The sequence below is a fragment of the Eretmochelys imbricata genome, chromosome 6 (genome assembly GCF_965152235.1).
Source record: "Eretmochelys imbricata isolate rEreImb1 chromosome 6, rEreImb1.hap1, whole genome shotgun sequence".
NCBI classification, from domain to species: domain Eukaryota; kingdom Metazoa; phylum Chordata; order Testudines; family Cheloniidae; genus Eretmochelys; species Eretmochelys imbricata.
Genome location: NC_135577.1, coordinates 57329195 through 57353506, shown reverse-complemented (window position 1 = coordinate 57353506; position 24312 = coordinate 57329195). Strand labels below are relative to the sequence as shown.

General features: G+C 46.0%; 1 protein-coding gene and 1 long non-coding RNA gene across 2 annotated transcripts in view; one reads left to right on the top strand and one right to left on the bottom strand.

The window, feature by feature from the left end:
* ACCS (1-aminocyclopropane-1-carboxylate synthase homolog (inactive)) lies at nucleotides 1-18668 on the bottom strand. Its single transcript, XM_077818573.1, has 15 exons — nucleotides 18079-18668; nucleotides 15805-16427; nucleotides 14195-14254; nucleotides 11664-11734; nucleotides 10965-11034; nucleotides 10362-10428; nucleotides 9684-9781; nucleotides 8928-9005; nucleotides 7031-7131; nucleotides 6275-6364; nucleotides 5144-5189; nucleotides 4851-4992; nucleotides 4068-4210; nucleotides 3269-3422; nucleotides 1-3059 (listed from the first exon to the last, which is right to left on the bottom strand). Exons 1-15 carry the CDS (start codon nucleotides 18617-18619, stop codon nucleotides 2761-2763), a joined length of 2583 nt encoding a protein of 860 aa, XP_077674699.1. The 5' UTR covers nucleotides 18620-18668; the 3' UTR covers nucleotides 1-2760.
* A 776-nt stretch (nucleotides 18669-19444) lies between these two features.
* LOC144265703 (uncharacterized) overlaps nucleotides 19445-24312 on the top strand; it is an 86331-nt gene continuing 81463 nt past the window's right edge. Inside the window, exons 1-2 of the long non-coding RNA XR_013346341.1 lie at nucleotides 19445-19792; nucleotides 23923-24134. This is a non-coding gene — a long non-coding RNA (uncharacterized LOC144265703). The remainder of the gene's footprint in view (nucleotides 19793-23922; nucleotides 24135-24312) is intronic.

Below are 24312 nucleotides of genomic sequence, written 5' to 3'. Positions count from 1 at the left end.
TTTACTACTGCCTAAAGAGTCTTTTCATGTTCTTCATTTCAGAGCGCCTTCTTCACTTTGCTACTGCTAGACTGAAATTTGTGCAGCTCAGCGACTCCTTGCGAATTTCACAAAGGGGAAGGGAGTCAATTTGTCTTTCCTTTGGCTATCTATTCTGGCATTTCTCTTCCCACCCTCTTCAAAGATGTAACCATCTCAATAACTTAAATCATGCTTTACCTTTCACAAGCAGAAATTCGTGTAAATGCAAAATAAATTTTAAATCAGCACAGACAGAATTTACTAAAAAAATATGGCTAAAATCTCAGGAAAAAAAGGATGAATTAGTAAGCAGATAGAAAGCTTTTAACTATTGCATTGTTTTGGAACCATACCCTTTTCTAGCCTCCTCCACTTAGGCATCTAAAAGCACTTTATGAACATTCTCACTCCATGCCTGAAAGCTGGGGAACATTATCCCCCTTTTACATTTGATTCGCATTTGTCACATTGATTGTGGCAAGAATTAATTCACTCCTAAAATCATATAAACCCAATTTTTAGATAATGTAAGCTGCTTCCCATCCCATTTAATGATAGACACTGCTACCTTATCCCTCACTTTATACAGATTAACTGTTCCTTTTTCCTTGATAGAGAAGAGGCTACATACTTGCATGGAGTGAGCTGGGAATTGCTATTTGCATCAGCGATGTCTTTCAGTCAGAGGAAAGGTGTCTCTTTTGAAGCCAATGGCTTCTTGAGAGATATACTGCAGGAAAGGACCTTCTTGGGTAGGGTGAGTGGTTGTATGTACTTAATGCTCTTTCCCTTATTGCTTGAAACACCCCAATCATTGCTGGTATGAATGCCTGAGAGATCTGGGAGCCCACCTCTTTCTGTTAACTCTCAATCTTGCTCTTCGCATATAATATCAATGCTGAGAGGAAAGTTCCAGGCTGGATAGAAGAATACTTTTGTCAGTGTAGCTCCTGTTGCTCTGGAAGATAGTTTTCCTATACTGATGGATAAACCCCTTCTATCGGCATAGGCTACGCTACAGGATTTTGCTAGCACAGCTACAGTGCTGTGGCCGTGCTGGTACAGTCCTCATAGAGGTAGACGTGACCGTTATCAGATTTCAGTAAATTCAGCTATGTTAAAATACAAGCTCAGTTACCACCAATGGTACACCTGGGCACGTAACAGGAGTGGAGATCCCCTTCATAGGTTATATTCACAATCATTATTTCTTTCTTTTCCAGGGCACAATTTGCTCTTGCTCTGCATTAACATGGATGGCCTAATCTACACTTAAAAAAAGATAGGTTGACATAGCTACAGCACTCACAGGTGTGAAAAACCTACACCCAAAGGCCATAGGTATGCCCACTGAACACCCAGTATAGATGCAGCTAGGTCGACAAAAGAATGCTTCCATCACTCGGGGAGGCGGTGTTCCTATATTGCTGGAGAAAACCCTTCCAGCACTGTCGGAAGCATCTACACTATAGCCCTACAGAGGCAGAGCTGTGCTGCTGTAGCACCTATACTGTAGACACGCTGTAACTCCTGGATGTGACCATAATAAATCTTGCCTTGTCTCAGAGGAAATCAAACTAAGGGCAAAGGAAAATGCTTTACACCGAGAGATCAGTTTACCAGCTACATTACAGTTTACCACCATCACACAGAATGCAACTCAAACAGGCCCTTTCAAAGAAAACTAAAGAATCTTGTGTAACCAGAAAGTTACCCTCAGAACCTGTCTGATGTAACAGTCTAGATTACATTTTTTAAAAGTTTTTTGATTTTGGGGGAAGGTGCTGACTTGTCAGCTCTGAAGAGCCTGGTAGCAGCAGGGTGAACACTCTCTATACTGTCCTGCCAGAGTGCCTTATTTCTAACCAGAACATCCTCCTAGCATAGTGGAGCTGTCTACTCTCCAGGACCCTCTGCATCCTTTGCCCATTTTGTTGGCAGTTCCTGCTGAGAAGCTATCATACCCAGTTGTGATGATGTTCTTTTATATGAACACAAAAAGCTAGACTGAGATAGCCAAGCTCATTTAACACAGGGCACCAGATCACTGTATTATATATTTTAAAATCACAATGGACCTGAGGCTGTAGGGGAACTAGTGATCCAGAAGTGAAAGGCTCCATAGTACTAGTTACCGAAGTCATTCGATCCCCTCTGTTGGAATGTCTCTCTCTCTCACACACACACTCTCTCTCTCTCTAAGTGGTCTATATATGAATACACGCTTATTTACCCCCAGCTGAGAGTCAGGGCAAGTGCTTGGTTCTAACGGTCAATACATGTCATATTACAGTGGTTTGATGAGGAAACATCTTCTGGGGCTGAAGGAATTAGTTGTCTCTGCACCTCATTCAGGGAAGAATATAAAACATCTTAATTATCTCAAGTTTCTGTCTCCCTGGGAACAGTGAGAGGAAACAAGAAGCAGCATAAAAGATGACACCATGGTGCCTTATAAAAAGAGCCAAGAGCTCATTCATTTGAAATGAATTATAAAATATGAGGCAAGGGGCAGTGGCAGAAGCGAGCCCTGCATTCCCCACCCATACCCCAATACAGGGAAATGGGCTATACAATACAAAGCAGAGATTCCAAGGAGGGGGCCTGGGTAGCAGGCTTTACAAAGTGATTTCCTCGCTATACAGAAAATATATTCTTTGCGAGAAGTCAAATACCAAGCACTTAGGGTCTCCGGTGTCAATCCCTGCTCAGATAAGGCCCATGGAGGAACAGGGGTCCCTATTGTTTCCCCACCAGTTTGCTGAACACGTCATAGATTTCTGGCTTCTCCTGTGCAAACTGCTCTGCTGTGTTCTTCTGCAGCCAGTCAGATGAGCGCATCTGCTGCTGCAGGAGGCCAATGAGGTCACCAAGGTTGGAGCCCCCAGTAGAACCAGGCTCCTGGTGACGGGACACAAAGATGACCTCGTCTGTACTATCTGCTTTGCCATCCTGGTCCGACTGGCAGAGCTGGTCCTTGTCCTCAGAAAGGATCTCGTGCTCCCTCTCTTCCAGGACTCTACGGATCCGCTGCATGCCTGGGATGGTGTGAGGGAGAAAAAAAACACAAGGGTGACAACAAAAGCACAAGAATCCCCAAACCTTTGTCAAATCCAAATGGACTTGGGGTAGGGAAGTGAAGAAAAATGGAGGAGCCCAGGAATAGAAGGTAATTTGAGAAGGGAATGAGGTGGCAAGAGCTGCAGACAAGATTGGGTGATGGAAAGGGGAAAGAAATGCCACATACCTAACTGTAGTCGGTGGGTTTTGTCAGCAAAGATGATACGGAACCACCCCGGCTCACTGCACTCAAAGGCTTTGCCACAGGACAGCAGAACCTTGTTATCCAGGAATCGCCTCCAGAGCAGCATCTCCTCCTCAAACGTTCCTGTCCTAAGGTACTGGGAGCAGAAGGGTAAGGTGTTAGTAACTTGCAGGTCACTCCACTTGGAAGCCTCAGTGCTCAAGATCAGTAGTAATGGAATTGGGACACAGCCCACAGAGCTCTAAGGAGAAGGCTTTCACATGGAAGATGGAGAAGTTTGGGTACCCAACTCTCTTTAGCCACAGGGAGGAGCTGCAGGACATGGGAGCATTGAATTGAGGCGGGGGAGTGGGGAAGTGGGCAGCCCCCACCAAGGAAAAAAGATGAGTAAACTAGAACAGCCTGCAGAGATTTTTCTGTGTCCCAGCTGCTGCGAATGGGTCAAACTGTGATCCCCATGGGACCTGGGAGACTGGTGAGTAGCTAGGATCCCTGAGGAATTGAAGCATTTGTGGTTCCTATGAAGAGGGGTTGGGGCAAAGATGGTGAAAAGAGACAGGATGCAGTTAGAAAAGATCCCTAGCAAGAAGGAAAATGTGTATACAAACTAGATGGACCCATGAACCGTGCTTACAAAAATATCCTTCCCTCCAGCTCATCAGAATGATTAATTAGGATTTAACAATGTGGTCATACAACTACATCCAACTCTCCTCCAGAATCTATTGTGCCAAATGTTTGGCTAGCCAGAAGAGCAGCCTCCTCTCCTGAGACCACTGACCTTTCGGAAATCGATCCAAACAAAGAAGCCGGCATTGCGGTTGAGGAAGGGAACCCCAAGGGTCTTCAATTCATCTGTCACATAGGTATGGGCAGCTTTGAGACGGGCATGGTTGGCCCGCAGGTATACTTGATTGATCCAGTCTAGCCAGGAGGAGAAGAAACTTCACAAACTGACCAATAATTCAGTTCCAAAAAGATTTCCTCCATGATTATCTCTGATATATGGAGTGGGATCATAAAGCCTCTATCCATCTTTCACCCTAGCCCCTTCTTTTTTCATCCTCACATTCTCTTCCACTGCAGTACCCTAGAACAAAAACACTATTCAAGAACTTGGTGCCTGTCTTGAATTCTATCCTCTTATCTAATCTCCTGGTGGAAGTTTCCTTAGGCCTCAGATGTCTGTTGTGAAGCCTCTGCAATTTGCTAGTGTGCAGTCCAAGACAGAGCTAGAAATCTAGTTCTGTTTCACTCCTCCCAGAAGCTCATATCCCTTTAATTCTCCCCAGCAGACTTTTCAAAATGGTGACCGCTGTTGTCCAAGTAACTGCTTCCAAGCTGTTGCTTTAACCCTGCTCACCCTGAGTGCACGTTCTCTTTCAATGACAATCCTGTAAAATTGTCAACCACATCTGACATGCAGCCCCAGGATTATGGAAGGTTGTCATTTTAGCTGCTTTAGCTAGAGACCCCTTGGGAATGTAGAGGACAGATCCTCTGAGCTCCCAGGATAATAGAGAAAGGCAGATGACTATGTGTGAAACCACTCTCTCAGACTCACCTCTGTCTCGAAGCAGCTGTGCCACTTTGTGTTGGACAGGTCCACAAACTCCATGGAAGTAACACAAGGAGGCCACTGCATTGGCAACATCTTGGTTCTCAGTATACAAAGTGCCAAAACGAATCCCAGAGACAGCAAAATCCTGCAGCAAATACACACACACTGATTACCCTACTGCAAAGGAATGCAGGATCCCATCACCTCTATCTTATTCTTTCCAGCGCAGGGTCAAGGCCTCGTGGAACATCAGGCTGATTGCATAGCTGAGTTAGACCTGGCATGACTGCACTCACCTTGCTAATTCCCCACATCACATGAGTCCTCTGTGGATCAGGCAATCTGCATGTAGAAGGATGCACACAAGGCAGTTAGTGTCATAGGTGCTGAAGCTTTTGGATCACCAGTGCAACATTCCAGAAGCAAAGCAGCAACATTTCACAAGGACAGACAACACGCCAGGAAACACGAATGAAGCAGTACAAGGCTAAATGGAACCTACCTTTAAAGGGACACTAGGAACTCATTTTAGACCCAACTTTTGTATGTCTTAGGTATTTATAAGGCATACATCATTATATTATCTAAGTGTGATACTGTAGTTCCAAATTATAGGCCAGACTGTTAGAGCTGCACATACAGAAGTGCACTCAATTCTAAAAGAATCAGGCCCCTGCCAATATGTTTTATAAAAACTAAAATGACTTTTTCCACCAATTGTTTTAAAAATGTCAATGAAAACATGAGATTTTTGGGGGTGGATTTAAATTTTCCCTTGCAGTGTTGTGAATCCAAATTCAGCAACAGTGGGCTAGCACCTGAAACTGACTAGAACCAGAAAATAAAATGGACCAATCCAGTTTCACTGTCCCAACTGAATAGTGCACAAATAAGAAAAACAGATTAAATGGGAAAAAGTAAAAGTAAATTTAAAAGTTCTCTGTTCAGCAATCAAATGGGTTATTAGCAACACAAGCAAGGAATATTTTTAAATATGTGCTTTGTAACTGCTGTGTCCCTTTAAAGCATTAACTAATAAAACCCATTCCCGGATAAGTAGCAAGATCCCAGTACTGCTGCTCCTGCATAAAACAAAAGTAAAGAATGAAAAAAGACTACAATCCTTACATGCACCATTAGAACCAGGGGAAGGGGCAGCAGTGTTTGGCAAAGAAAAAGAAAGATAATGATCAGCGGGAAATGAAACCTCCTTTTCAAGTTTTTAGAAACCTTGCAAACAATGGACTAATAAACACATTCAAAAGTGTATCAACTTGCTAAGTGCACTGGCAAGAAGGAAACTGTGAAGCAATCAACATGAGGCAGAGTCTACTGGGGCACAAGTCAAATCCCAGCCACAAACCACCAACATGACAACATGTTGCACAGTTGCTAACAGGTGGCCAAGGAAGCAGTGCAGACTTTACCTGTCCATGCCCAGAACGCTATGGAATGTGGCTGATTCATCAAAAACCGACAGCATGTAGATCTCGTCGACTATTACATGCAATTCATGCCTGGAAGGGAGAAAATGGAGATTCTGAGAGAATTATACTCTCATAGTGTGAGGGCTGCATCATGTATGCAGAAAAGCAGACTGAGGTCCATCAAACTCATTTCTTGACACTCACCACAGCCATGACACAGAAAGAGTTTTTAGTCATTGCTAATGCAGGCTTACTAACTCTCTCATTTAATATCCCACTTGAGTAAACTCTATCACCATCTACAAACGATGGACAGAAATTTAAACGGGAGCGGGTGGTACATGAGAAGGCTGGAATCCCACAACTGTCTGTCTTCTAATGTGCACAAATGGAACAGCTGTATCCCATGAAAGGAGCATAGCAGAGCTGCTGTATCTCACCATATCCCCATGAGTACACAGCAGACATAGCAAATTAGCATCTTGCATAGCTCACTAGAACTCCAATAAACTGGTATGACCAGTTTCTCTTTGGGCAAGTGGTTGGCCAATCCAAGGGTGGAGAAATGACTGCGTGGTCCACCATCCTATCTCCCCATTCTCTAGTCTTAAGCCCTTTGCTGTGTGTACCAGAATAAGTTATTTTCATGGCAGAGAGGAAAGTTAGAGCCAGAAAGACACAGACACACTGACTGTTTCATCAGACTCAGAAAGCCATTTTTGATCTGGGTCTCCTCAGACCCTTAAACTGCCGCACCTTTTAGCAAACTCCAGGTAGTCCCGTAATTCTGACAGGGAGTAGAGGTCCCCTAAGGGATTTTGGGGGTTCAGGAGAATTAAGGCTTTCACACCAACACCCTATAAAACAAAAACACAATATAATGTTAAAGGAACAATACCTGTGGGGTAAATCTTCAACCCCCTTTTCTAAAACCATGAGACTCCCCTAATAACTCACACCTTCACCATGCACAGCAATGGCATTGCACCCCAGTGCCCAGAGCTGTAGGAGAAATTCAACTATGGGATGTTTTAGCAGGAGGATGAAGAGATTCTTGAAGCTACCTGGTTCATAAAGTACTTTGGGGCCTGAGGGATGAATGAGCTTCTGGTTTTAAGCACCACTGACACCTGGTATACTCATCCCTGACAAAGACTATCCTACATTTTCCCCACTGTGAAGAGGAGCTGAATAGATGCTGCAGCTGTGCCACTGCAGCACTTCTGTGTAGACACTATGTGCGCCAACAGGAGGGATTCTTTCATCGGTGTAGGTAATCCACCTCCCTGAGAGGTAGTAACTAGGTCAATGGAAGAATTCTTCCCTCAACCTAGCGCAGTCTACACTAGGGGGTAGGATGGCTTAACTATGCTGCAGAGAGGAATGGATTTTTCATACCCCTGAACAATGTAGTTAAGCCAACTTAATTTCCTAGTGTAGACCAAGCCTTAGATGGGAAGAATAGAGTGGTGATGGTATCAATGAGTGGAGTGGGGAAGTCAGAACTCCCAAGAGCATGATCAGAAACTGCTCACATCCCAGCAATTCTTTGGAATGGGAGACCACAGAGTGGATAAAAAATGATTATTAAAAAAATAATAAATCAACATTTTAAATTTAAATTAAATTAGAAATTGACAACCTACATTAATGCCTAAACTTCTTATAATTTATTAAAATAATTTAAATAAAATAAAAATTATAATATTAAGCAGTACATCTCTGCTGCCAAGTTTTAAAGAAAGTCAGATCACTGAACCGTTGGAAGTCACTAGCTAAGCAACTGGAACCAGAGTCTGTTGACATGCTAAACCAGCTTTTGACAGCCATAGCCAGTTCCGCAGATACAGAGAGAATATTTTCCCCATTTCAGTTTATTCAACTAGTTCAGTTCAATGATTAATTAATTCAAAGTCAAGAACCTAACCAGGAGTTGAAAAAGCAGGAAAGCTCGTTTTCCCTCTTCCAATCAATAAAAAAGAATTAGGTGTGAGAAGATGAGATCTGCTAGTTCTAAAATCTTAAAGAACATGGTGACCAGAAACAACTGAATTCATTATCTACAGATAATACTTCATTTGTTTAATAATTAGTTTTAAATGCATACAGGTTTTGATAATTTTTTTTCTATATGTACCCTGCACATTTAAGGTCATTTTATTTCTTTTAAAAAATGCTGTTATTGTGCATTTCCATCCAAACAAAGCTTGACACAAATCAATAGTAAAAAGTCAAATGATATAATTGCTTAAATAAAAGTGCATAGATACAGTGTATTCTCCTGCTAGCAGGAAGAGGCACCACATTTAGTGTAAAGGCTATTAGTTTCAAATCAACATTTTTAATGGTTCCCAACCAAAGAGAATCAACCTTTCTTTAGGAAAATAACTAAAAAGTGCAAAGGAAAAACATGATTAAGATTGATGATTTGAATCATGATTAAAATTGGTGATTTAAAAATCAATCTACCCTGGGAGATCCCAGAGCAGATGATGTTCCAGTGATGCAGAAGTATGTGTGAGGAGGTTCTACACCTGTATTAGAACTCGTAGTTAAAATCTGCCCAACGCTTCTTCATCCTTCTAGATCTGCACCCCCACTTTCTCCTGCAGACACCAATGGTCCCAACAAGGCCAGGTTCAGCCACACTCACCTCTGACCGGGCATCCTGTAGGGCCTTCTCTAGCTTGTCCACTGTGAGCTGGAAGGGCCGGGTGCTTGTTCCGGTGATCTGAAAGGCACCCACAAGATAAAAGCAAACAATGTTTCTACAGATCCTCCATCAACCATTTCTGCACAAAAGTATTTCCCAAACCACAAAAGCCCAGCAACAACCAGATTCCCTCTTCCTCACACTATGGAGGGAACAAGGAAATAAATAAAATCAAGGAGATATCGGTACTGGATCTGCCATATACACACATATTGTCTGGTTATCCTTGGACAGACAGGACAATGCAAAGTTCCCATATGCTGCCCCATCCCTGGGATCACCTTGAGGAGGAGAGTTCAGTTGAGACTTATTCTATTCTTGGTTTTGCTCTGTAAAAAATGTCAGGCTTGCAAATTTCCAAAATTCCATTAATGTTTGTTTAATGGGAGTAAAATGCTGGACAGAAAGCTAGAGATCACATCATAAGACTGGAAGCCAGTCAGGGAATCTAGAATTCTAATCCTGGTTTGCACACTGAATCTCGTTGTGGCTTGGTAAATCACTTAAACTCTATGTGCCACAGTTTCTTCAACTGTAAAATGGTGGTGCTACATGTAAGCTACAACTAAGGAGTGTTGTGAGGACTCTTTGCAAAGCTCTCTGAAGCCAGAAAGCACAATGGCAGTGTTATTGTGCCTTCCACCAATACCAATTCTTTCCACCTGCAAAGATTTGTCCCCCCACCCCAATTCTTACCTTACTGTCTAAATAGGCATAGACCAGCTTGACGTTGCCATACAGGAACAGACTCTGGGTGATACCACCATAAAAGGGGGTGGCAATCAGAACAGCTTCTAAAAATCAAGAAAACAAAGCCAGTTATCCACTAAACTCATGATCTTTTCTTCCTTACTATGGCACTCCATCCAAGCTTGGAAGCTTTTGCTTATGGTTCCATTTTTGAGGTCCACGGGAATGTTTAAGAGTTAAATTTTGTTTGCTTCCCTTTAGCAATAATTTTGTTTTACTTTTAACTCCCAATTCCAGGTCTCAGAGCATCAAACATTCCCTGTTGAGGATCCACTCAACATGAGTGCAGTCCACATTTCTAGAGCTACATCCAGAGGTGCAACTACATTAAAATGGGAAAGAGAGCAGGGAGAACCAGAAGTGAGAATGCAGGAGACCTACAGTCCCACTGAGGAGGATATACATTTGATAGTAAAAAGTTCGAGGAGACATCCTCCTCACTTGAGGCTGCACTGAAAAAATATGGCATTTGGCAGAAACTTGTCAAAAATTCCACAGTAAGTCACGGCCACTCCGCAGTCACATCCCAACATACAGTATTTGTATTTTGTTGTATTTTGACTACCATGTTGCCACCAAACAAAAAAGTATATTTTCAAAAAATCATCCAATAACCCCACTTACCCCCTGGATCACAGAGAACTGTAGCTAATGCAGAAAACAGAGAGCCACAACCATTCAACACAATAACCTACAAAAGAGACAATGGGAGCTGATGTTAATCCTGTTCATTGGAATGCACCACCACAAAAATAATTCTTGACAATAGCACTGGAATCTGCTCTCTCCTGAATCCTTTAGCAGAGCAAAACTACTCTTGACTCAGTTATGAATCCAGCTTCAGGTGAATCAGCAGAACAGTGCAAGGGGGCCCTGGAACTGGAATGACTAATGTGCACTGGCATAGTAGGGCCCAAGACTGGCGCAAAATGGGTTACTACAAAGAATGACTGAGGGCCACTTGCAGGATGGCGTTGGATGCAAGAGTGAAAGAACAAAGGAAGCTACATTGTAGGACTGAAATACATTAGCTGAGCTGCATGTGAAGAATGTCTGGAAAGGTTGCATGTCACCTTCCTGACACTAGTGATGATCAATCCCTCCCATTTACATGATAAAAGATTGAGACAGGTCACACTTAAACATTAGTAAAATAAGATAGAAGAACCTGTTTCACAGTTCATGGCAATATGTTAGAAGACACATCAGTGAAAAGCAGATACCCACATTTTCTGCCTTGAGAGGTGCAGGGGCCTTGCAATAATAGGTCAAAAATCGAGCCACTTCCTCCCGTAAACTGAGAAAGACAAAAAAGCAAAGATTGATTCAGTTTATTCTCCAAGAGGCTGGGCTCTCCACAGGTCCTCATCACAAAGAAATAAAGCCAGGACACTTGACAGACGAATGTATACAACTAGGAAAAAACAAACAAAGAGGAAAACACATACCCTGGGCCACTTATTCCATACTATGGAGGTGGCTTGCATACACAGCAAAGGTCATGGAAATGATTTATAACTCCACATATATTTCTGAAGAATTTAATTTGTCAAGACATAGAACATAGGAAGGAATAATGGTCCAGCAATGTCCACTACAATTGTAGAGAACAGTGGGCACACCCACCTACTAGACATGCACAATACTCTTCTTAAAAAACAAAACAAACACAAACTGGAACCCACTGATATTTTGAAATTGGATGAACAGACAAGGCAATCACGTAGGGATTTAGGAGGAAGAGGAGAAGGATTTAATAGCCTAGAGAAGCTTTATCCAACCAATCCAGCAGAGCTGGTTTGTACTTATGCATTCTGAACAACCTCAAGGTGGCCTTTTCCCATAGATGCATGAGGAGAACATCTGTATTATATTTAGAAAGCAAGTATTTACAAAGGGAAACTTCTGGGAGATGAGGCTACTTACAACATATGTCCTTTCCAATCAGGATATTGCAGCAGTGGAGGCTCCATGAGGTTCATATCACTCTGCGTCAGCTGTCAGCAACAAGAAAGGGACAGGTACAACCATTAAAATCAGAAGCACAAGCCAATTTATGGACCATACTCACATGTACATACACACACCCCCCACTGACTTCAGCAGCCTTATGAGGGTTTTAGAAACTACTTGGCCATCAAAATCATGCAGCAATGCTTCCTTGCACAGAGATCTGCAAAAAGGAAGCACAAAGGCTAATACAAAATGAACGCCCATGGAAAAGAGATCTCTGTGGAGGACTTTTTGAACAAAGCAGTCCTTAGGGCCCTGATGAGGGCCTGCCCCAAGTTCTGAGGATAGTAGCTTTCAACTAACTGGGAAAGGTGAAGTTAACTTCTTGAAAGTGCTCCTTTGGGTCTCTCTCATGAGGAAGGAACTCCTTTGGATTTCAAAGGGAGTTTCACCTTAGTTGAGGGGCTGAATCAGTTGCCTTTAACAATTTTTTTCCAGATTACACTTAAAAAGTAAGTATACGGTCTTCATTTAATTATTTTCAAAGCTGTAACTCGCAGAGTTTCAAACAGCCCAGTCCAAACAAGTCACAAAGGGAAGCAAAGCAGTGATCAGAGGGGGTGTATTTTATATGAATGGAAATGAATCAACAAACATTTACATATGGTGCATTCTCATAGATTTCATAAAAGGAGCCCAGATTTAAGGGTGGGGACCAAAGGGGGAAGAAATGCAAAGGACTAAGAGGAAAACCAACATGCAGATGTTAAATCTTATAAAGTAATTTAAAAAAAATCTGGGTTGGGGTTCTGATGCCGTGAGCTGGGGCTCTGATGACTTGAGCTACTGCTCTGGGGGTTTAATGGTATTGCCTTTCATCCCATGTAGAATAATAACCTTGGGCGGTATAATCTTTTACTCTATTTACACAGTCGGATATGTATCCTGAAGTCTGTGCAACACACAAGTGTGCCTCATTTGCTTTCTCTCCTAAACTCAGCTGGCACAGAACTGGAACATATCAGCAGGCTTGGCCCAAATGACAACACAATGGGAAGTAAAGGAGTCCTTGAGGGTGATGCTGCAGAGGATGATGAAGCCAACTGGGCCAACTGGTAGGGAACAACATCCGAGACCTCATCTCTGGGCTGTCAAGTCCACAGAACATCACCGGACTTAGGGGTAATGAACTGCAGACAGAAATCTGGTCAGTTACTGTTTTCACTTACAAAATATAGGCATTGGCTTCCAAGTTAGTGGCAAGATTGCCTTCTAATAACCTCCAGTAGCATACTGTTCTGTGAGTCAATGCAGTAGCACTAGAATGTGGCAGTTCATAAATTGGAAGAAACATCTTTTCTCAGCTCTGAGCCTGTTCCAGTATGCACGAGAACAAGCTCATCTGGTTGCTGCTGATAGGCAGGAGCAAGTAACCCACTTTCATAACAAGGCTAATCAAGATGCAGTTGTTCTTTCTCTGACATGTTAACTGCAGACATTACACTAAGTCTCAGGGGAAGAGGTAATGGGGGAAAGGAAGGAACAGCCTAGACATCCTAAAAGGCACCTTTCAGGCTTCTGCACACAGCTATCAGGCAGAAGTTCTGCCTTACCTGTTCTGTTAGCTGGAAGGCCGAGTGTTGGGGTAATGCCCCCCCGAGTCAGTGGCATGGCAGGCAGAAATAAAACAAGGAACATTTTGAGGGTTGGCAGTGATGGAGTGGGAGTGAAAGAACTTTAACCAACTACAGTAGAGACTTGCTGTGCCACAAACTGAGTACCCCACCCTTCCTCACCTCTAGTTAGGACAAACTGCTGTCTCCCCACAAAATAGCCTGAATCTGGGTACATGGCTTAATGAGAAACAAGACAGTTTCCTTTGGTCCAAGCAGTCTACAGTTTGAATTATACTGTCTGTACTAGGCCTTTCCCTGGTGTAACTAAGCAAGACCACCAGTTAGTGCTTCGCCCAGTTTATTAGTAATACCCTCACTGGTACCAAATCCTCTCAAGCTTTGAGACAGTTCAGAATTGGTCAGAACTGTGCAGCCTGATAACGGGCCAAATCAAGCCCCCTCTGTCCCTAGATCTGGACACCCCTGAATTGTGAGACTTGGGCTCACCTCTATGTTAATTGAAGAGCTGTCAGCAGGAGAAAAGCAAATGTACTTTACTTTCATTTGGCTCTGTATTCCGGGCAGTGCCCCAAAGGCAAGGCCACAACTGGGTGATTAGAAGACACCACCATTTCCAATCTATCTCTGACAAGATAACTTAAAGAAATGCATAACCCAAAATGAAATAGGGAAAATGGAACAGCCAATGACCTTCTGCATCAGTGCCAGCATGGAAGAAAGGAAGAGACATGACAGCTGAAAGGTAAGCGCTCTGGGAAATTATTGCTCTGTGAGGGATCTGAGCAACAGTTGCAATCCAAGCACATCATCAGTACTAAGTAGAAATTAAGTGGAGTATTACATATTTCTTCTGGGGATTGGACTTACCCGCTTGGACATTAGATCAAAGCAGAGTTTATTCTCACTGGTACCAAAATTAATTATTCCCTGGAGAAAGAAATAAATCATTGTTTAGGGAGACAAACTACCACTAGGCAGCACTACTTGCATTTCAGCTTTGCTGTTGCCCCTGCTGCTGTTACTCAAAAATCCTAGCAAGGTAAAGGAGATAACAATGGATGAAAAACAAGCTTCACAGAACACTCATCACATATGTATAAACTAGTAATTTATACAAGTGCTTAATTTATTAGTCAGTAAATTCTCTAGGGATGGGTACAAAACAAGGGTTTATATTAGTTTATATAATGTGTATAAGTAATTTAACGTTAAATTGACTTGTTAATGTAAATCTGACCTTAACACAAGTTTATACAATTTTTCCTAGCTGAGAAAGCTGGGATTTATATTGCTGTGACACACAAATTGTGCTTTGGAAATATTTCCATGTTCAAAATGTGTGTTCATCAGATAATGACATTGTATTCCACCAATTTACTCATGGATATGGAAACTTCATTTTTTACACAGTGCCAAGTATGAAGGCAGGTTAGAGCATTAGCCTTTTCTCCTGGCATGCTCATATCAAAGTACAATAAAGTACAGAGAGAGAAAAAAAACATTAACATATTTTCACTTCTGAGGCTAGGGTGGGTCACTGAACAAATTAAAAAAAAATACACAGGGTGGTATACTTATGACATTATTACAGGTTGGAGCCAGTTTTAGGTACTGAATTTTAATACCTCTTGTAAACAAATGTAGGCAACACTGAAGAAATGATAACGTTTGTTCCTTGGGTTGCACTTATTGTATTGAATAATAATGTGATATTGGTATACTTTGTTTTAAAGGTTCTAATATACAACTCTCATGATACTGCATTGCAGGAGAGACAGTGTTTGATGAAGTTAAGATTAGTAATTTTAAGTTAAAATTGTTGATGTTTAGGCTCAGAACCTAGGGCTTATTTGTAAAAAGCTCACATAATTATTTCTTTAAAAATTTAAAAAAAAATACATTACCCTGAAATGTTGTAAATCTCATACCTTTGCAACAAGCCTGATTATATTGTACAGAATAAGTGACAGGCAAAAGGTAAACAGGCAGCATCAGCTTTGAATGGTGAATTTAAAAAAAAAAAAAAAGACAGCTTTCTAAATGTCAATGGTGCAAACTGCTCCTTGGGTTCTGAAAAGCCAGCTGGGTCTTTCTGCCTCTTGCATCATCAACAGTGATAACATGTTGCAACTGGAACTTAGTGGATGACATTGGAGATGATGCAGAAGGGAGAATAAAGTTCCACTTGCTCTCCTGTAACTCTATTGGCTCTACAAGCCTAACAATAGTTTTTGACAGGAAATTGAGCAGCCATGACCCAAAGCTACACAGGGTGCTGCTCCCTGCTGTACAGGGGAGCTCATTTTATGTAATGAATTTTCTATGCTTTATTAAAATGAAAAGATTGACCTGACTGGCATCTGTGAGATAAAAAAAGTCATGTTCTAACACAAGCCTTGTCGGTGAGTCTAAGAAATGACCCTGTTTGGTGTTTCTCCTAGCAAGAAAGAAACGCACAGAAGTGGAACCTCACTCACATTAGGGTTTTTGTCTTCATCGTACTTGTCAGCATGATAGGCCTTGTATCCCTCTTCTGTCGAGCCACGAAAGAGATTGGCAATGTTTCCACGAGCTGAGAGGAAGGGGCTGCTCTGGAACTCGCCAGGGTTACAGAAATTGTACATGTCGGTCCTTCTCTCAGAATGTGGTCGCCCTACATGCATGGCCCTCGCCTCCTGTAGGCCCCCTCCTCCTCCCATCCCAGCGATGTCAGACAGCACCTGGATGAAATCCAAGCCCCGGGGCAGTGCAACAGAAGAGGAGGAGCCACTGTTGCTCTGCTTTAAGATGCTAAGCATCTGAGCAAAGACATTGAACATGCGGAACTCATGCTCCCGCTCCAGTTCAAAACGTCGCTGCTCTAGCTGCATCCGCCGTTCCTCCACTTCCATATCCCGCTGTAACCGCCGCTCCTCCATCTGCAGAAAGCGCTCCTCCATGGCCCGCTGTGATGTCAGGGTCTTCAGTAGGAGGTCATCAAGGGGGTCCTTCACTCGCTGGCCTTTCCGTTTCTTCCGAAGGCGGTGCAAGGTGGAGAAGCCAGGCCGAGGGCCCACACTCTGCATCCGGGATGAGGAAGCCAGGTTGGGCTCACTGAAACCTGCAGATATTCAGAGACAAAGGGAAAACTAAATTTGCAGCAATTCATTCTAATGATGACACTGCAGCATACTAACTGATGTGATCATACACTACTGCCCTCTACTGGACCAGTTTGACCCAGGTCTGCTTAAGTAGCCCCATTGCCTTTCTCTGACAAGAATCAGATCTGTCCATGGTAGAATCCCACAGGAAGGGTGAAGTCAAATCTACTAGGTACATCCTGAGTGTCGAAAAGAAAAAAAAACAACAACATGTTTTTCCTTTAACCTCATATGTTGAATTTGACATTATGCAACCAAGCACTGGTCTATCTAGTTCAGTATTCTGCCTCTGGCAATGATCCAAACTAACTCTAATGAATGACAAACCTCCTCTCCTAAATAGTGCACTTGGCCAGTTGAGCAAGCATAAGGGTGAATGGAAGAGAGGATTCCTTCCTGACCTCACAGTGATCAGCATGAGGTCACTGTTTCTCTCCCGCACCACCATGCTGTATGTATCCACGACTCCATCCATTCCAGACTGCTCTGAAATCCCAATGACAGGTTTCAGAGTAGCAACCGTGTTAGTCTGTATCCACAAAAAGAACAGAAGTACTTGTGGCACCTTAGAGACTAACAAATTTATTTGAGCATAAGCTTTCGGGGGCTACACCTCATGCATAGAATGGAACATATAGTAAGAAGATTATATATATCACACACACACACACATACAGAGAACATGAAAAAGTGGAGTAAGATGCTAACTAATTAAGATGAGCTATTATCAGCAGGAGAAAAAAAACTTTTGTAGTGATATCATAACATTCAAAAACCGGTAGGAGAACACTTCAACCTCTCTGGCCACTCAGTAACAGACTTAAAGGTGGCAATTTTGCAACAGAAAAGCTTCAAAAACAGACTCCAACGAGAAACTGCTGAGCTTGAATTAATATGCAAACTAGATACCATTAACTTGGGTTTGAATAGAGACTGGAAGTGGCTAACTCATTTCACATACTGAATCTATTTCCCCATGGTAAGCATCCTTACACCTTCTTGTCAACTGTCTACATGAGCCATCTTGATGATCACTACAGAAGTTTTTTTCTCCTGGTGATAATAGCTCACCTTAATTAATTAGTCTCTTACTCCACTTTTTCATGTTCTCTGATATATATATATATCTTTTGTATTTGCACAGGGCTCTAGGAACGCAAGGTCAGTGGATTCATCCAGAGGGTTCTAGCCTATCAGTGAAAAGAACCGGGACTCCTATCACAATGTGGTATGAGGACTCAAGAGAGCCCTTTTAATGTTCAAATGAGACCACAAAATATGAAAATTCTATCTGGATTTGAGATGCTTTGACAGAATTAACTACATGTAGGAATCTTGCACAGCACCTATGCCTGCCTCTAGGAGGTGTCAGTCCCTCAATTTCACACACCGTAAAGTGCACTGATTTTATGTCTTTTATACCAACCTGCACTAAGGGACATTTCAGGAAATACTGAAAGGCCATTAATGCAGATCCTATTACTCTACATTAAAATTGTTTGGGATAAGGAAACTCAACAGAATACAGAGGTGGTAACATCGAGACGCACACTCTCTGTGGGAAATACGACAGAAGCCTCAGGCTTGAATGAGAAGAGACTGTCCTACCTGAAGGTGAAACACTGGTTTCAATGGGAATTTCCACCCTGGAGATAGGAGAGTCATTCTGGGCCCTGTCCAGAAAAGCTCTCTCCATCTCATGCTCCTCAGGGGAGCCCTGCTGGTAAGACATGGATAGTGGGGGCTCCGGGGTCAAGCAGTGTTCATCAGAGTCCACCTCTTCACATTTGATTTCCATCAGCTCAGGGTGCTGAGAGTGTCCGAAAGGTAGAGCTGAGGGGGTGAAGTGGTGATGGTAGTTCTCCACCATGCTCCCTTGCAGTGCTTGCTGAGACACCACACTGCCACTCAAGGAACTGTAGGAGATGGAGGGCCGGCTGGTCAGCACCCGGTCCATCACCTCATAGAATTTCCAAGTCCTGCCACCCCTTGGGGTCTTGTTGTTGTCCTTGATCCTGCGGTACTCCAGCTTCATTTTTTTGATTTTCTCCCGGCACTGATCCCCAGTCCGGTGGATGCCCTTCTCCCTCAACACCTCAGCAATCCGGTTGAAGACATGCTGGTTTCTCAGGCAGCTCTCCAGCTCCATCTGAACTGACTCATCAGCCCAAAGCTGCAGGAGCTCCACCACTTCAGGGTCTGACCAATTACTGCCCCGCTCGTACTTCTTCCCCCGAAAATCCATTATTCCTGCCCCACCCCAGTAAAGGCAGGAACTCCTGGGGCGCGTGGCCAGGAGTAACTGAAGGGATGGGGGGTGAGGAGATGGTGACAGAGTTTCCGTACTTAGCCCAGGTGTAACAAACCCCCAGCAACGGGGCGGGTGGGGGGGCGGAAGGGCCACTAACACGGGGCTGGGGTCATTTGTGACAGGAAGGCCTGGCTTAGCCAAACCATTGGGGCAATTCTCCACCTCAGCTGCCTCAAGAAGGTTCTGCCCGGGGTTGGGGGGCTCTACCCCCCTTTTCCCCGCCTCGCGGGAGCTCTGCCACTTCCCTTTCCCCCGGGCGGAGGCTCTGCCTCCCTTCCCCCCAGGCGGACAGCTAGCTCGCTTGGGCCCGGCCAGGCTCGGCTCAGCCCAGCACGGGTCAGCCAGTCCGCTCTAGCCGGGCTTCTGAGGGACTAGGGCGGCATGTTCACATCCGGGGTGACGGCACATGCGTGCTGCCCTTATTCCGGGATAACTTTGGTCCGTGTCAGTCACTCGCCTCGCTCCCCGCGGCCGGGCTGGGCTGGGCGAGCCGCACGGAGCCCCTCTCCGGCCTGGCCCCGCCTCCGCCCCTCCCCCTGCGCTCGATCGGCTCTTGCTCCTCCAACAACGGGCGGAGCCAGCGGCGCTTGTGCCCGGGCAGGGGCTGAGGGTGAAACTTTGCGCTGGAGGCGGGGCGGGTTTGTCGGAGAGCCACGGCCCCGCCCGGCGGCGAGCTGAGTTCCTCGGCCCGGGCAGAGCCGTTCTCCCCCAGACCCTCCGCGGCGGGCTGCCTCCGCCCCAGCAGCTCCCCGGGTTTTACTGAACCCCCGCCCTGTCCTGCCCCCAGCCTCAGCTGTTCTCTGCTCGGCGCTGCCGCCCCCAGGTGCTGAGGGACCGGACGCAGCCCGGGGTGGAGGAGGCAGTAGGGCGGGGCCCGGGCCGGGAACCGCGCCAAGATCCCCCCGCAGCAGAGCGAGGGGCGCTGGAGGGAGCGGACGCTCTCCCGCTGATTTCCTGTCGGGGTGGCGCCCCGCACGCGGGTCGGGGACGCGGGCCTGGGGGGCGCCGCAGGTAGGGGTATGCCGCGCGCGCACGGTCCCGGCCGGGCACTGCAGATGCGGGGAGCGCCGCTGCTGCAACCGGGCCGAGCCCCCTTTCCCTAAACTGCCTTTAGCCCCGTTCTACAGAACCAGCCTGGCCCGCTCCTCGGGCGTGGCGTCCGCCAAGGGCAGGAGCGCCGCGGTTACTTTCCTCTGGCCTTCGCCGAGGACCCTTATTAGGACAGGGGAAAGACCGGGGTCCCTCAAGCTACTCTGCCTCTGGAGAGGTGTTGGCGTCTGGACCCTTGTCCAGCGTGCCTGTTTTTCTACTACAGCTTCACAGACTCTCCTCCCGTGGTGGATCTGTGGGGAATGTGTGTGCCACAGGTGCCAGAGCCGCATTTTTGGCTGCAATTAATGAGACCAAAATTTCCCGAGTCTTTTTTGCTTTACAAGAACACAGGATAGTCGGTTTGTTGGGCAGGCGAAATGGTCCCTCGAACAACTGCGGTGATTAAAGGTGGGGAGCAGATGAAGGGACTTTTTACTTCTGCAGTCACCAACTCAAATCCCTCATGATTCCAGATAAAGATTATTTCAAATTAGACACGAGGCACAGATCTGAAGTTTAACAGAGCTGCCTCTTCACGTTAAAGATGAAGATGGCGGCTAGAAGCAGCATCGTGGAATTTAATAAACTGTACTTTAGCCACTCTAATTCAATCCGTAGCACATCCAGTTGTAAATTTCCAGTCCAGACTTGAGCTCTCCGGGTGTAAGAAAGGTCCTGTCATTTACTGTCTGTGAAGCAGCACGCACATTGATAGCACTGTCATCTATTAAATAATAAACCAATGCATGCATGTGCTCTGTCACATCACAGCGCTTATCCATTAGTTTCCATAGTGTTAATCACACAAAAAGGTGGTGCTTTTCTTTTTAGAGAGAGTGGTCTGAGCACAAGAATTCCTAAAATCTTAGCTCTCCTACTCACTCCTTCTGTGGACTTGAGTAAGGCTTAGCCTCTCCATGACTCAGTTTCCCGATCTTCAAAATGGGGACAAAAATCCTGATGCTCTCTCTCTAAACAACCCTAATGATTCCTCTCCAAATAGCAGCACTCATCCTTTTAACTAGAACTGTTTTGTACCACTTTGCAAAGCGGACACTGTTGGGTGGTCCCTTAAGAAAGGCTTTCCTGTACACTTTTCGGTTCCTTAGAGTCCTACCAAATATAACAACTACCAAACTATTGAAAATTAAGAATGTGAAAGACATAACAACCTTGGCTGTATCCTGTCAGCATAGATCAAGTTCATTAAGGTGTCAAAGGATCTTCTGACACGTCCACAGCTGCTTTTCCATGCCCCTCATATCCACCTCTGGGACCAGAGGCGACCCGTGCCTGCCGCTTGGTGGTGGTGGTGGGGGGGGAGGTGGAGTGAGGGCAGCCGGCTTCCGCAGTGTTACTGAGCATGCTCAGTCCATGTGCGCGTGCTCAGTACAAACCAAGCAGCAAATGGGGAGGGGGCGACCCTGCCTCCAGTGGCCCATACGCGTCCCCTCTGTCTAGAACTGGGAAACAGTTTACCCTAAAATCCAAAAGCACGATTACCACCAACAAAAACTACCTTCACTGTTATTAACCAAAAGGTGAGCATGAGCTGCCACTTGTGGATTTAAGATTTCCAAAACTTTGGGAATATCTAGACCAGTGGTCCCCAAACTGTGGGGCACGACCCCCTAGGAGTGCAGGGGAGGGGAACTTCTGGCAGGGGGGCGGCGCAGTGGCCCAGTTCTACTCCTTGCCCCTGCTCCCAGATGCGGCTCATCCGCCAGCCTGGTCCCTACTCTTAACCCTCAATTCCCAGCCGCCCCACAAGTCTGCTCCTGGCCTGGGCGGGGCGAAAGCCACTGAAATATTCTATTACTGGTAAGGGGGGGGGCATGAGAGGAAAAGTTGGGGGACCACTGGTTTAGACTCAGGGGTTATGTTTTGTTCTCTAGTTATCAATGCTGACAAAAGCGAGACACGGACCCAGTTCACCATTACCCTGCTGCACCTTGCTTGGTCATTTACACCAGTGCAAGTGATAAACACGATCAGTCTGATTTGTTAGCATTTTAAACTGACTTTGCACCTTGTGTACATGACTACACAAGGGATAGGGCAATAGTGAATTGGGCCCATCATGACATACCCGTAGTGTCAGGGTCCGTGGAAGGGATGCAAGAAGTTTCAGTCAATGCGATGTTTAGGAACCAGAGGCCAATGGGCAGGTCCAAAGTCAGGAGCAAGGTGTCAGCTGAAAGTCAGAGCCAGGATCAGCAGGAAACAAAAGCCAAAGAGGGGTCAGTGCTGAGCTGGAAACCAAAGAGCTGCAGCCTAACGTCAGGGCCAAAGCAATCAGAACACAGGGTAATGGGACTGGAACAAGTTGAAGGAACAGGGAACCTGGAACAGGGTAGAGCTGAAGTCAGAAACCAGGGATGAGGCCAGGAATCAGGTAGAAGGGTCTGCTGCAGGATCCACCTGGTTGGGCAGACAACTTCCTGTGTCTCTGGCTTAAATAGTATACTGAACCCAATCTGCAGCTCCAGACAGGGTTGCCAGGTATCTGGTTTTCAACTGGAATGCCCGGTCTAAAAGGGATCCTGGTGGTTAAAAGTCCGGTCAGCAGTGCTGCAGGTCTGAGGCAGGCTATTCCCTACCTGTCCTGGCTCTGCACTGCGCCCTGGAAGCGGCCAGAAGGTCTGACTCCTAGGCAGGGGGCATGAGGATCCATGTGCTGCCCTCACCCTGAGCACCGGCTTTGCAATCCTATTGACTGGGAACTGCAGCCAATGGGCGCTGGGGGCGGTGCCTGCAGGTGAGAGCAGCACACAGAACCTGCTGGCCCCCCCGCCTACGAACTGGACGTGCTGGCTGCTTCCGGAGTGCAGTGCGGAGCCAGGATGGGCAGGGAGCCTGCCTTAGGGCTGCTGCACTGCTGACCAGGAGCCACCTGAGGTAAATCCACAGCCCAACCCCCATCCCTGAGCCCCCTCTCCCCCCACCCCAAACTCCTCATCCCTAGCCCTACTCCAGAGCCTGCACCCCCAGCCGGAGCCCTCACCACCCCCCCACCCCAACTCCCTGCCCCAGCCCAGAGCCTCCTCCCACACCCTGAACCCCTTTTCCCCAGCTCCACCGCAGAGCCTGTAACCTCTTCTGCACCCCAACCCCCTGCCTCAACCCACAGCCCCCGCCCCACACTCCAAATCCCTTGGCCCCACCCCCACAGCCTGGAGCCCTCTCCTGCATCTGAAATCCCTCATCCCTAGCCCCACCCCAGAGCCTGCACCCCCCAGCCCAGAGCCCCCTCCCATACCCTGAACTCCTCATTTCTGGTCCCACCCCAGAGCCCACACCCCCAGCCCAGAGCCTATAACCCCTCCCATACCCCAAGCCCCTGCCCCAGCCCTGTGAAAGTGAGTGAGGGTGGGGGAGAGGGAATGTAGTGAGTGAGAGGCGGGGCCTCTGGGAAGCGGTGCAGCTAGGGTGTTCAGTTTTGTGCAATTAGAAAGTTGGCAACCCTAGCTCCAGAGTTCCTCCACTCAGGTCCCAGTGGGCAGTACCTTTAGTGGAGCAAAAGGCCTTAGAGCTCCCAATTCTCTTGTCACTAGTAGAACCATTGGGTGACATGGTTTTTTGCAGCCATGGGCCTCACGTTCAGGACCTACAGATCCTCACACATAGCAGCACACAGAAATGGCTTTTGTAGCAGGGTGCAGGGGTCTTTTGGCAGCCCCTGAAGAGGATCCCAGAGCAGAGCCCCTGCTGAACCCTGCCCTGCCTGTATCCCTAAAAGGTGGCCCTGCTGAGCCAGGCAACAGTTTGGGATTCTAGGAGTTTACCCGCAGTCAGAGTTCAGAGGAAGTCAGTATTGATCATCCCAGCATTCAAAAAGCATGAATGAGGTCCCCGGAGAGAACTGAGATGGTCTCAAAATTGATGAGATTTTTTGAAAAATAATTAATGTTGGATTCTTTTTGTCTTCCAGTTTTTAAGCTTTCAGGGTGCACTCACTTCACATTTTCAAGCTTTCCTCCACTGCTATGTGAGCAAGAAACTTTATTTTTAAATGAAAGTGAAATTCTTATGCAATCTCTTAATTCCAGCATCTGAGGCTTTCAGAAAAACCTGTGTCTGCTACCTGGCGTGGGTCGGTGCGTATGCACAATAAGAGTACCTTGCTGGCCCAGTGGAGAAGCCGTATATGGCTCTGCGTCTGCCTGCACCTACTCCAGGACCGGGAGGCGGCCCCAACGCACCGCGAACCGGTGGCGGTTGGGTTGGACGTCACCGGGTGTCGCTGTCGAGCAGCAATTCGGTATGGAGCAAGAGTTGGGGGACATGGCTGGGGCCAGCAGAGATCAGAGGGGCAGGATAGCTCAGTGGTTTGAGCATTGGCCTGCTAAACCCAGGGTTGTGAGTTGAATCCTTGAGGGGGCCATTGAGGGATCTGGGGGCAAAAATTGGGGATTGGTCCTGCTTTGAGCAGGGGGTTG

Coding starts and splice junctions, on each gene's coding strand:
- ACCS (XM_077818573.1), bottom strand. CDS start 18,619: ATGGAGCTGGAGAGCTGCCTGAGAAACCAGCATGTCTTCAACCGGATT. Junction 11,035..11,663: donor GATTGGAAAGGACATATGTT/GTAAGTAGCCTC, acceptor TGTCTTTCTCAG/TTTACGGGAGGAAGTGGCTC. Junction 9,782..10,361: donor AGTTCTCTGTGATCCAGGGG/GTAAGTGGGGTT, acceptor CTTGATTTTTAG/AAGCTGTTCTGATTGCCACC.